Genomic DNA, 13,001 nt, shown 5'->3' with positions numbered 1-13,001 from the left:
AATTCCAACCTTCTTTCTCTCTCTCAAAAGCCAGTCAGTCTGTATATATATATATTTATATACATATAAAATGAATTGACTACTTTCAGAATATGAGTATAGCTAAAATGGGAAGCCCTTAACCATAAACCATGGTAATTCACTCTGAAAGATGTATTCAAAGCTGGTAATAAAGGATTGGAAATTTATTTCTGTTGAAATCTGATAGCAATTACTCCTAATTTCATACCTGCTATTGTAATGAAGGGAGGAGCCTGTAATTTCTTCTGCAGTCATCTGAGTATTTCTAATGGAATCTTGGTTCGGAGCGGGAACATGGACTTGTTTACAAATGAGGCAAGGCAGGATGCAAAATGGACAGTACTGTTTGCTCTATTTATGAGATTGGAGTCTTTTATGAACTCAATTCTAACGTCTTAAAGTAAGGTTCACAGCCCATTGGTCAGGAGGGACAAGTCTTTCATTCTCCAATATTAAAAACTGATGAACCCAGGATGCTTTTAGTGTCCTAAGAGCAAATAAGTGTTTCAGAAGTGTTACAACTTATTAATAATCTAATAGTCATGCTTTGGTGTTTTGTTTTTACATTAACATGTAACAAAATTACATTCCCCTGTGTATATTTCCAATAAGTGGATAGCAGTAAGGAAACTGAATTTAAAAATAATAATAATAATGATTAAAAGCATAACTTCTGCTAGAAAAGTGGGTTATTTTGTTTTTCTTTTTTATGTAGCTGTAGTGTACTCAAGGCTTTTCTTTCATGTCTACATATGCAAAACCCAGACCTGCGGAACTGTTCCATGTGGTGAGCAGTCTGCTGAACCCAGACTGTTTTGCCTGAGTAGCAGATTTCCATATACCTCATTGCAAGTTTGTTTTTTTATTTATTTAGGCTCTGTTCCTTCAAAGGGGTGTATGACTGCAGACCTTTGTACCTGGCAAAGTGATACGTTATCGAGTATGAGGAAAATACAAGGGCAGGTCCCACTGGAGAGCAAGAGCCTTGTTTTGCAGAGAAGATCCTTGTTTGCAGGCAGTTTAATCTTTCATGGTAGCAGCATGTAAACAAGAGGCCACAAAGTAATTTAGGTTTTTAATTGTACCCAACAAGATTCTGGATGTTTAGTACATGCTGTAAGCCACGGTGCGTAATGGAAATTCATATCTGTTTTGATTGGTAAGAGGCTCTAAGAAAACCTTAGGTCAAAACGGCTGAAAGAGAGTAGTGTGGACTGTAGCTGGTTGTTGCTTATACAACCTGATTTAAATTAAAAGTGCTAGATCTTTCCACACTGAAAGAGTTTATATCCCCATCAACAGCAGCAGCTTTTGGAGATTACTTGGGCTAACCCCTTTCTCCAAGCAAGGCCAGTTGTTTGGCTGATTTTTGAACACCTTGAAAATAGAGAGTCCCCAGGCCTTATGGACCCCTCTTCTACTCTTTAGTTATTTCCTAACAGCTAACCAGAGCTTCCTTTGTGATAGCATATCTCCACTGCATTTCATGCTATCACTTTGTATTTCTGAGAGGATTATTTCTCAATCTTCTCTTTCTTTTTCCATTAGATACTTGAAGGCATCAATATGTCTTCAATATCAGTATGCCTCCAGTAACAATAGGCCTTCAACTCTCCTCTCAGATACCCTCTCTCCCTCAACCTTCTTGTAAGACTGAGGAAGCCCATTTCTTTCAGCCTCTCCTCATACATCACAGAATCACAGAATCACATACAATCTTTCTTGGCTGCCACTAGATTTGGTCTAGTAGGTAACCTTTCGTAATGGGAGGACCAAAATTGGAATGAGTGGCACAGCTGACATTTGCATTTGGCCATTTATTTCTCTTCAGTCTACATTATTGCACTTAAGCTTAGCTACTTTGACTGAAGGTGGATTTTTGAGTAATTCAATCAAAATCCTCTTATCCATATATGGGAAGGTATCTCAACTGTGCATCTGATTGAAGAGGCTGAGAAATTGTAATGAAAAATATTTCCTGAGAGCATGCTTTATGTTAGTGATATTCTTGATTGAAGAATTACAGTGAATAGGTGGTATCACTCAATACTTCTTGTATCATTGCAAAACAAAGTAGATTTTCCACATTATGCCCTCCTGCCTTTAAGTTTGGAGCAAGAGGCCACTGTAGCAATAACCTCAAAGTCTCAGGGATTGTATATGTGATGTACTTTTAAACTAATTTCTCTTTGTAGTGCGCTTGGAGGATCATCTGCCCTTCACATCCCAGCCTTTCCGGGTGGAGGTTGTCTAATCGACTATGTACCCCAAGTATGCCAGTTACTAACAAACAAGGTAAGTTACTGAAGATAACTCAATTTTCCTTTCCCTGATATAGCGTACTGTACAGCAGTAACACACTGCAGTATTTCCTGGGATCATTTTCCTTCTGCTAGGCAGTAGGGCATGTTTGAGGTGATCCATACAATGAATAACTTCTTGGTAAGAGTTGAGTACCTAAGCAGTGCACTGAATATAATGAATCTTTTAGGTGAATGATCCTAGTGTGGATTTTTTTACTGTGAAATGCTACAGTTCAAAATGTAATGTTATTGTATCATAGAATACTGTATTGTATATCATTTTGCTAGTGAATATGAATGGTTTGCAAATTATTTTTCTAGTCAGAAGATAGCAAAGTGTTCATATCATAATCATTGTATATCCTGAGTGCTCGAGGGAGGATTTGATGATTTTTCCTCTCATCCAAAAGAGCAGAATCAGCTGCCTACTTGGATATTTATGCAGTAATAGCTGTTTAAGGTTGCATAGACTGAAAAGGTTGTGTTCTGGGTAGTGTGCTGTTTAAACAAAAAAGAGAGAGTACAATATTTTGAAAGCTTCTCCATTGTTTAAGTGTATTTTTCAATACAAAGCCTAGGGGTCAAATCTAGGAATCTTCCTATTACATATTTCCTATTTGTATCTCTATATGGTTTTTACCCTTGTCCAAATGAGGAAAATAATTTTATCTTTTAGAAAAAGTTCGTCAAACTATGTTTCCATAATTAGATTGGAATCTATCTTCACAGTTGTTTTTGTTGTGGTTTTCTGTTAAAATTATTTTTCTTGCTTTTGACCATCTGCATATGCACAGGACTGTTTTTATCCTTTTTTAAACAAAGTCTCTTAAACAAACTTATCATATGTTTTCTTTTTCCCCAAATAGCATTTCAGATCCCACACAAAACCTTCAAAATAATTTCAATTTTTTTATAAAACAAAATAAATCTTGATTTACAAATAGAATAGTTTAAGAGGTACAAGACAGTACAATCATTGCTGAGAGCTAAGAGTTTGTCAAAAACTTTAGGAAAGCATTTGCTGGTCAAGGAATTCTAATATTACTATAGCCAATAAAAATATGCTTCCTATTCTTTTCATGTTTGATAAAGAAAAAAAGATTTGGAATTACTATTTTTTATTCTGGAAGGCAAAGGACATGAGGAGTCATGTACTGTATCATACTGTAACTACCCAAAGTAACCAGATGCTCTTTCAGCCTGGCAGCATTGGCACTGTTTCTGTTATGGGTCAAACCCTATTCACAGTATTCTGCTAAATAATCTCATTCAAATCAATAAGAAAACATCTATGATGCAAGGGGGATTTTGCCTTAAGTCTTCCAATTTTAGGATTGTTGGATTTTGCTTGTGTCAGGATGGAAGTCTTTCAAAACATAGAATGCCTCAGTAATTGATACTCTCCATTGAGTAGATGGCTCACTGGGTCAGCATTAAACCACAGAGAAAGTGTAAAGTTGAGAAGATTTTGTTGGAGGTGCAGTTTTCTGAAAACATGCAAGATCCTTTGTTAAATTATATAGATATAGATATAGTTATAGATATATTTTACAACCCAAATTTGATTTTGACTCTTAGCCAGCCATCACATCAGGTAATTACATTTTGCCTATCACCAGCCCCTTCTTAAACTTCAGCAAGGCATGCTTGTGCATTTTTTTTTTCACTCCTTACTTTGCTTACTGAAACAGCTCTTCAGTACATTGTGAAATATTGAGTTTTACTTAGAAGTGAGTGAAGAGATGTCTTTACAAGATTTTTGCTATGCTGGAATCCACTACTTGTTTTAAAAGCATTTTAGGTTTCTTTGATAAAATCATGCAAGCTAACTGTGGGATTCAGATTCAGAACCCTCTAAGTCTTCCTTAACAAGGGATATATGACAGATTAACTTTTGTTTGTTTTTATAGCTTCTCTTTTTTTTTTTTTTTTTTTTTTTTGAGGTACAATATGTTATTCAGGGATACCATAAGAGGAGAGAGTATATCGCAGCCTTCCTGAGTCACTTTGGAACGTAAGTTTTTTTCATGCATTATTTTGTGCAGCATGGGGAAAGTGTTATTTTATTCACATGGTCTTTGGTTCTGTTGCCAATATCCGGATGAAGTCTGGTCATTCCCACAGAATAATGGATGGAAAATCTCTCTATGGAATGAGGTTCCAATGAAGTGTCACTCCTGTGTGAGTTGCTGATCTGATTTTACTGTGAAAACAGCTGATTGTGAGAAAAGGACATAAGGAGTGTGCTTGCTGATAAATAAAGAACTGGAGAGAGTCTTTCAATAATAGGCAGTGACTGAAGTGGGACAACATAAAAGTGGGGTATGGTTCCAAGCCTTCCAGGAGCCAGAAACCACTGCTTGACATAAAGTCGTGACTGGAGACCAGCTGCTCCCCCATGAAGCAATACTGGGACTCGTGAGAGAAAGATTTTTTCAGTCATGAATTCCTGCAGTTCAAAGGTCCCATGGCCGAGCACAATTAGACTTTACATTCACAAAGCATCTAATATGGGGTGCTGTGGAGCTGTGAAAGGTAGACATCTCAGTTTTCTACCCAAATTCTGACTTGAGCAAGAGTCCAGGAGCTGATGAGACAGCTAGTACCTGATCAGCAATGCTTTGCCTCCCTGGGAGAAGGGAGCTTATGCTTCTGTGTGGCAATTTAAAAAAATTACATGAATGTTAGGGAGCCCTTCAAATTCCCAGTCTCTCAAGTGATAGGAAGTTTGCCTACTAACTGTTTGTTAGTAGGCAACCAAATTTTGTACAGCTATAAGATAGATAACAGTAATTTGAATTTGATATGCGAGTAGACACAGATGAAGACTTAATCTGTGTGAAAAATGATTTTTTGTCTTCTGAGAATTATTTGATCCAAACTACAGAACAGAAATGAACCAGATACATTTGTGATTTTATTTCACTCATGAGGTGCTTCAGTAGTCTGATTCTACTTCAGACTTTTAGAAAATACCTTCCTCTGCTGGCTGACTTTTAATGTCTACTGAACAAGCATTATGTATTTATTTTTTAATATTGTTATGCTGTGACTTTTGTGTATATAAGCTCTTTCTATTTTTCAGATTTAAACCCTTCTCAGCCTGCACAGTTTCAATTTTACCATGTCCATTAACTTAATTTTAATAAATTTTTGTAAACTGATAACACGCAGGAAACCTGAATATGTACAGTTACTGCCAATTTAGTACTACAGATGCATTAAAAGGTCTAATTTCATTTCAGAATATATATTTTATGTATTGGATATAACCTTTCTTTGGATAAGAAACTCCAGGGCCACAGCTTAAATTTAGTTAGAGGATTGTAATTGTTAATAAAGTAAGCATTGGAACCTTCTGAACAAATAAAAAAAGCACCAAACACTGTATTCCTAGATTTACGTGTTTCTCGTTCAATGTTAGGATGGATGCTGGCTAAAAATTGTATTAATGTTTTGTTTTTCTTGATAGTGGTGTAGTGGAATATGATGCAGAAGGCTTCACAAAGCTTACTCTGTTGCTGATGTGGAAAGATTTTTGCTTCCTTGTTCACAGTGAGTAACTCTTTGCCTCGGGCACAAGTGTCTATCCTCTTGAAGTTACAAGTTCAAAAGGGAAAAAGTACAATTACAGGAAACAATTTAAAAGTTTTAGCTATTTTTGTCCAGGACTTAATGTATTTTTTTTAATATGTCCATGACGTTTTGAAAACACAAAATCCCACTCATACTTGGAGGAGAGATGATCCACACTGATGGAGTGTGCTGCTTACTTTACAGAACACCAAAAGTTTTTCTGGTAACTTGACTTGAGATTGAGTTCCCATTTGTAACCCCTCTTATCAAAAGTGTCAATAATGAGGAACAATACTGTGCCTAAGCTGGGGATACCTAAAATCTTATGTAACTGTCAGGAATCAATTAAATTATTATGATAATAATGACAATTCAGTGTAGGGAAAATAAAAGAAAAATAACACAATGCTGTGTTTAAAAGGCAAACTTTTTTTCATGGAATGAAATTATTCCAGGCAAAATGCCTAACAGTTTTCTGCAGCGTGTAGCTGAATTCTTCATCATTTGAGATCTTTAGATCAAAATGGAATCGCTTTCAAAAAGATGTTTTAACTGAAATTGATAGTAATTGCTTTGTTTAGGAATTAGTAAGTATGGCCCCGTTACTGTCATGTTAAACAGAAGTAATTACGAGGTCGAATTCATGGATATTAAAGATATTTTGGTGCAAGGAAATTCAGTCATCCTTGATCTTTTCATTAATACACTTCTTGTCTTTTTCAAATGATTATAATGTAGTCTGGGCAGCTGCAACATTGGTGTTTGTTAACACTTTAGCTTTGCAATATTTCAGATTACATTGTGTTTGCTTGTGAGCTAGATTTTCACATGGAAACTATTGTGTCTAAAAGAAATCTGAATTTCTCCTAGATTTTTTAAAGCAAGAAGGGAGGATTGTCATTCTACAGATAAATCCTTCTGCTTGTATTATGTTTGAGATCATTAAAATAGATCTCAGTTATCCCTTTCTCTTTATCACCTGAGATTTCTAGGCATTACATAATTCTGTTCAGAAGTAGTCTAGAAAGGGCATTCTTGAAATTAAAACATGTCTATCATATTCATACTATATATACATAGGGGAAAACACAAAATAAATCTGAGGTAGTTGGAGAAATTGTCCTTATTGCATCTGTATTTAATTTTCAACTACATGCTGTCACGGCCAGTTGTATTCTCTGAGATGCTTCTTCTTTATGTACAACTTCATGAAGATTTTCTGCCCTTCTTAGACGCTACTCGTCCTGTTGGTGCTAACAAGTGCTGTGGATTTGATCTTTGCCTTGGGCTAATATAACTAAATGTTGAAGCAGTTATATTTCAGGGGAATCAAAATTCAAATTTCTTTTAAATAACAGAGTAAGTTTTGACTGTGAAGTAATATTCAGAGTGCTCAATTTAACTGACTTGAAAGCTACAATTATAACTGAATAGCTTATCACTATGTATTAACCCTGTGGCCTTAGAAATCATACAGTGGCTTAGCTGTGTAAGCTATTGCATCACTCACTTGCTGAACAATCCGCTGCAAAAACATTTATGTTCCATGTACTGAAGGATATTGCAATGAAAAGCCTGAAACCTGCACTTCATTTCCTGAGTGAAGTAATGTAGACTTTCATCTCTTAACCACTGACATAACTATGTATATTATGGTTGAATATTTAGCAAGCGTCTAATAAAATGTCTGGGAGAGATAACTGTAAGATGACAACTGTTCTACTTTATGTATTTGCTACAGTATGTGGACAAAGCATTCAGAGAAAAATAAATAGGTCAGTGTACAGCAAGAACCGTGGCAAATCGAAAGAAAGAAACCATAGTAAATTTTACTGGCACTTTAGTTTTGGCTAAAGTTTTAGGTTTTGCTAAGGTTGTGAGATGCATAAAGCCTAAAATGAGTTGTGTTTCCTTTGAAAGATAAATACGGATTTTTCAGAAATAACTTAGTTTGCTGCTTTTTGCAATTGCTTTCATTCAAAGTTGCAAACTTGTTTGTAACTAGGAAAGTAAAATACAGTTGAAATTATACAGAGTACTGTTGATGAGCAAACTTAAAGAAAGGGAGGAGAGAAGCTGGAAAGATAACTCTGGAGTAAAAAAGCTCAGTAATCTTAAAATAATTTCACTTGCTAAAAACCACAGATTTGTGCAGTAATTTGAGAATGGGTATCAAAGTCCATGCCTTAAAACACAGAACTGTCTAATTGCCAACTTAATCATTGGATTTATTTAGCTGCCTAAGTTGTTACATTAGATCAAAGGGCAGTGAAAGGAGCAGTTGTTTTAGTGGTTCACTTCTGAGAATTGATTAAGTGCTTTCAAATATGTGACAGAAGAAATGAATGTTCAGAGAAGTTCATGCATGGACACAGGAAAGGAAATCATTAATCAGGCTTAATGCTTTTGATATTGATACCTGTTTTGAGGAAGGCTCAGAATGAAGCTTTGTAAGTTAATATCAATACACTGCTGATTTCTTTCTCTAGTTTTTTCTAAATCAGCTATGATTTGTTTCTAGAGATGGATGTTTCTTAAGCATATTCCAGCATACATTCAGTGTGTATATACCATATGTAAATACAAATTACATCTGTGCATAATTAAGAGATCTTATTGCTATGGGCACAAGAGTAGGACTCTAAACCAATTTGTATATAGGCTTTTCAGAGATTAATTTTGATCTTACAAGTTTTTTAGGTTGTCAGCACAAAAGAGTTGAACAGAAGTTGGAACAATTGCGATAGCAAATGAAACGCTGTCTTAGTGGTTATTTGTTTAAGATGTCTTGAAAAAGATGAGTGTTAAACTAAATAGTTCTTGTTTTGTTGAACAGTATGTTTGGGGTTGAGAATGCTGGCAGCTGTCAGTGTTGGTATCTAAAGTTTGTGTGTGATCTCAGACTGAGTTGAAGTTGGTAGGAACACTTGCTGCCACTGATCTTAGCTAGCTTCAAAGGATTAGAGCTTCTGTGCTGGGTAGTACCAGTGACCTGGCAGGTCCACAGCGCTGGTCAAATGAAAGATGGAAGTTTAATTAAGAAGCTTTCATGGCGTGGTAGTACCAACTGAAGTATAATTTTGTACACCTTTTTAGCTCTCTGTGCTGTTCTCCACTGACCTTTACCAGGATTCATCAGAAATGGCAACATCAGCAAGCATAAGGCGTAGAGCATTCACTGGATTATGGGAGGTTGTACCTGTATCAGGCTGCAAACAAATATCCTATTCTGGGTTCATTATTTTGGCAGAAGCCATCAATGCCAGCTTCTGATGCATTCCCGTTTGGATGTTACCGTCTGCAGACGTTTGTCAGCAAAGCAATTTGTGCCAGTGCTGTTGAGCACAAAATGTGTTCAGCTTATGTGGTTTGGATGGTCTGAGCTAAATAATTAGGGTTTCCTCACGTAAACCTCCTTTGGATTTGGATTAGCACATCTGTCCACAGCATCAGAAAGTAAGCAGAAATCAGCTTCAGAAGTAAAGACAAAGAGTTTTGGTAGCCATTGTTGTCAGATCAAGCTTGAGTGAGGGAGAAGTAAATGGCAAGGAGCATTAGGAGCTGAGAAGGCAAGTTTACAGTACTGTGGAAAGAAAGTACAATTTATTCCAGTAGTGCTCAATGAAAGAGGAGCATATTCCTCCTCACTGTAAGTAAAACTGCGTTGAAGAAGTAACTCATTCTGTTAGTTCTCTTTCCAAGCAGCAATAGCTCCGTAGGCTTCAGGTGCTGTTTTAATCACTCCGCTGAATTTAGATAAGTGATAATTTTTGAAGCAGCTGTTGTTCGTAGTTTTAAGATGCTTTGGCCCTGTAAATGAGATTGTCCCACTCTTGGAAAGTCAACAGAACAGAGTTTCATGTGCCCCTTTGTTTATTACCCAGCAGCTGTTGAAATAAGTTAGATTTTGTGGTGGAAAATGACTGGTAAGGAGGTTTGGTAGTCTTAAATGGAAGATGTTTCCTGGATTAAGGTGTTGCTGACCACTTACTGTTTGCTGTTAGGGTTTAGGAAAGCTTATGTGACAAGGCAAAAGTTTTTTCTTTCATCTAAGATCTTTCTGGCTGTTCTTCTTTTTGAAACTGCTTCTGTAGATTCTTACTTAAAAAATCACATTCCTATCACTATTCCAGAGTAACTGAGATAAGAAGGCTTAAGAAATACTTGTTTATCTGAGCAATTTGGAATCTAGAACCTCAGACTGTTTCTTGTAAACATTCCTGCAGATATTTCATTAAAACTTTACGATCAAAACTAGAGGCAGATAGAGTCCTCTGGTTATGTAGGACTTAGAGGTCTTGTTAACTGTAAATGTAAATATAATAACACTAATGTTAACTGTGAAAGTAGCTAGTGTTTGCTGTTTTGATACAGTGTTTAATGCAGTTGGAATACGTCTTACTGGCTCCTGTGTGCTGCTCAGGGTATGAATAATCATTTGACCCAGTTTGATAGTTCTGGGGATTTTTTTTTCCAGTTTTATATCATGTAAGACTTGTTCGCATAGCTTTGGAACTAAAAAGAGGATAATCTTTGAGTTACTCCTCTTCACCAATATCAGTGCCTGGCAGTGAGCACAAGTAACACATAAAATTCCAAGAAAAGTAATCCTTGGAGGAAATAAAGATCGCATTGGCTCTACTTCTTCATGGAGGTTAGTCTGACTGTGAAAGAGAAGTCTCTTCAAGAGAAGCTATGGGAAAATAAACTGTTGTATGCCCCAGCTGTTTTCTGAGAAAGGGCTGTTAAGGAGAGATGTGATAAGGGCTAACTGTTGAGTAGAATATTTACACTGAATAGCTTCTGTGTGTAATTGAGGTGTTTTGTTTTACTATACAGTGCTTTTGTTGTATTATTCTCGCTGTTCCATAGATGAAAAAATGACTGTGAAAACCTAGGGAGAAGAAAAAAAGAGTGAACGTGTCAAATAAGAAATGGAAGAACAGAGTGATACACAATAGTTTCAGGAGAGCGAAGTGGCTCAATAAAGATGTCAAGCATAACAAAGTAAATGTTTCAAGAGTCCATCCAGTATGTGAAATTCAGTACTGATCAAAAAAGCCCAAAGCCTGCCAAAATTGCATGTGGATGTCATTTCATTCTGAAATGAGAAACTGGAGATTAACGAAATCCCAGTTATGTAAAACTGCCCGGAAGAAGTCAAAAGCCATTTCCAGTCTTATGCTTGGGAGTAATTTTTTGACTATTCAATAAATGTCTCTCATGAGACCATTTTTTCCTCTGAATCCCAGAACATTTAGTCACCAGCATGTATTTCTTTGAATCTGGTGAATAAAGCATTCTGTGATGTTAACAGTGCAGTGAGGTATATATCGCTGAAGTGAATTCAATGGAAGTTGCAGATCCATTGGAGGGCTGTGGATTGGACAGTATGATGGGAAAGTAGCCTGAGTTCTGCGCTTAACTAGGCACAGTCAAGAACTAATTCCAGAACTGCGCTGCAGCATTTGGTAATTTACCTTTTGCTGATCATTTTTATTTTGCTTTTTTTTTTCTTCTAAGGGATGCTACCAACTAGATTTAGTTTGAAATCCTATTGAAAGCTGATAATTTCATTTTTGTTGTTAAGAGTAATCTCCATGCTCCTTTGATTCCATCTTGGGAATTTACTTTTACATGTGCTAAATGACATCCTTGTATTTAGATGTTCATAATGGTGGCAAGTAAACTTGAAAACAGATGTGTTCTTTCCCTCTTATTCTGTTTTTCTGTGTTCATTTTGTAATCACTGTAAAGTAGATTTAGGTTCGTATTTCCATTCTGTTAAAAAAGTGGAGTGGTCACAGGACAATTCATAAAAGTTGGTAAGACAGCAGCAGACGAGAAATAACTTGTGTGAAATAGCAAAGTATTTTTAAGCCACTTTGGATTGTATCTTTAATTTCTGAGAAATGCATATATTTGACATAACCTCTTAACTGGCAGTGTACTGCTGTAGACATATTTTTCCTGGAATTACAACCACTCTAACAAATCTCTAAGAAAGAGATTTTATAAAAACTTCTTTCTTAATTGCACTGCTCTAAAAAGTGAAATACTGCTTTTCTTGTCTAATAGTCCTATCTAGAGCACTAGTACATGTCTAAGTTTGTGGCAGCCAACTAATAAAGTCTTACAAGAGATGCCTGAGATAGGGAGGTCATATAATCCTATTTCATACGCTCAATTTTGGAAAAAAAGGAATTAAGTCACAAAAAGTTGTTGACAGAGCTGGGTCTTGAGTACAGATCTTGGTACTTTTTCTTACTCCTAGTCTGTGTCTTGTTTCTATGCTTTCTAGTGTTGTCTCGCATAGCATTCACAGATGAAGATTTTCCTTAAGGTGTGAATTGGGTGAAAGGGGTGAATTCACATGAAAGGGGTGAGACACAGCAAGCTGAAAGGTGCTCATGATAGCAAGCAGAAAACCAATAGAGAGGATCAGCATATCCTAGGTGCATAGGGATCTTCCCTGGGTTCAACAGTAGACAGTACTGTCAGAAAAAAATAAACAAGGTGAGACCACGGAATTATTAAAGATATAAAATTCCTAGAATTAAGACACAGTTCAGCGAGGATTTACCCTGACTCGCAGGATAGCCTTGCTGATCACAAATGAAAATGAAATAAATCAGTTTCCTTTCAAATCCCAGGCAACATTATAAACAGGGAAAAAAAATTACCTTCAAATCTTGTAAGAGTCAAAATGTCAGTGGGAAAAGCTGATGTTTTTAAACAGCTGCTTTTCAGCTCCTTGAGAAGTCTTCATGTCCAGTTGGAAAGTAATGTAGAATTTCTTAGCATTTAGCAGTGCAACTCTACTGTGAAAGCAGAGAAGTTTTCACATTTTCTCCAACAGTAGCATGCTATGGTCATCAGCCTGGAACAGGAGGAAAAAGGGCCAAGGAAGGCACAGATTGTAGTTGCTAACAGAGTAAAAAGCAACTGTATTTAAAATATGATATTTATGCAATTCACATAGAGAAGAGGCAGCTTTTAGTAGCATCAATTTCATCACCACTTGGAGAAGTTACTATAGAAACTGTTACAGAAGAAACAATAAAAGGAAATAAAAACGGAAGGGGAGGAATGAAGATCTTT

The 13,001-nt window shown here is 36.2% G+C and overlaps 1 protein-coding gene across 1 annotated transcript in view; it reads left to right on the top strand.

Annotated features, from left to right (window-relative positions):
- The window catches only part of BABAM2 (BRISC and BRCA1 A complex member 2), a gene marked incomplete at both ends in the record, with an annotated part of 152,943 nt that overhangs the window by 112,467 nt on the left and 27,475 nt on the right, over positions 1-13,001 (top strand). Inside the window, 3 exons of the mRNA XM_079550028.1 lie at positions 2,217-2,316; positions 4,268-4,338; positions 5,797-5,879. Coding sequence (XP_079406154.1) covers positions 2,217-2,316; positions 4,268-4,338; positions 5,797-5,879 — 254 coding nt within the window. The remainder of the gene's footprint in view (positions 1-2,216; positions 2,317-4,267; positions 4,339-5,796; positions 5,880-13,001) is intronic.

This window comes from Tetrao urogallus, assembly GCF_951394365.1.
Source record: "Tetrao urogallus genome assembly, chromosome: 2".
NCBI lineage: Eukaryota > Metazoa > Chordata > Aves > Galliformes > Phasianidae > Tetrao > Tetrao urogallus.
Note: the sequence above shows the minus strand (reverse complement) of the source record. Positions and strands in the feature narration are given on the sequence as shown.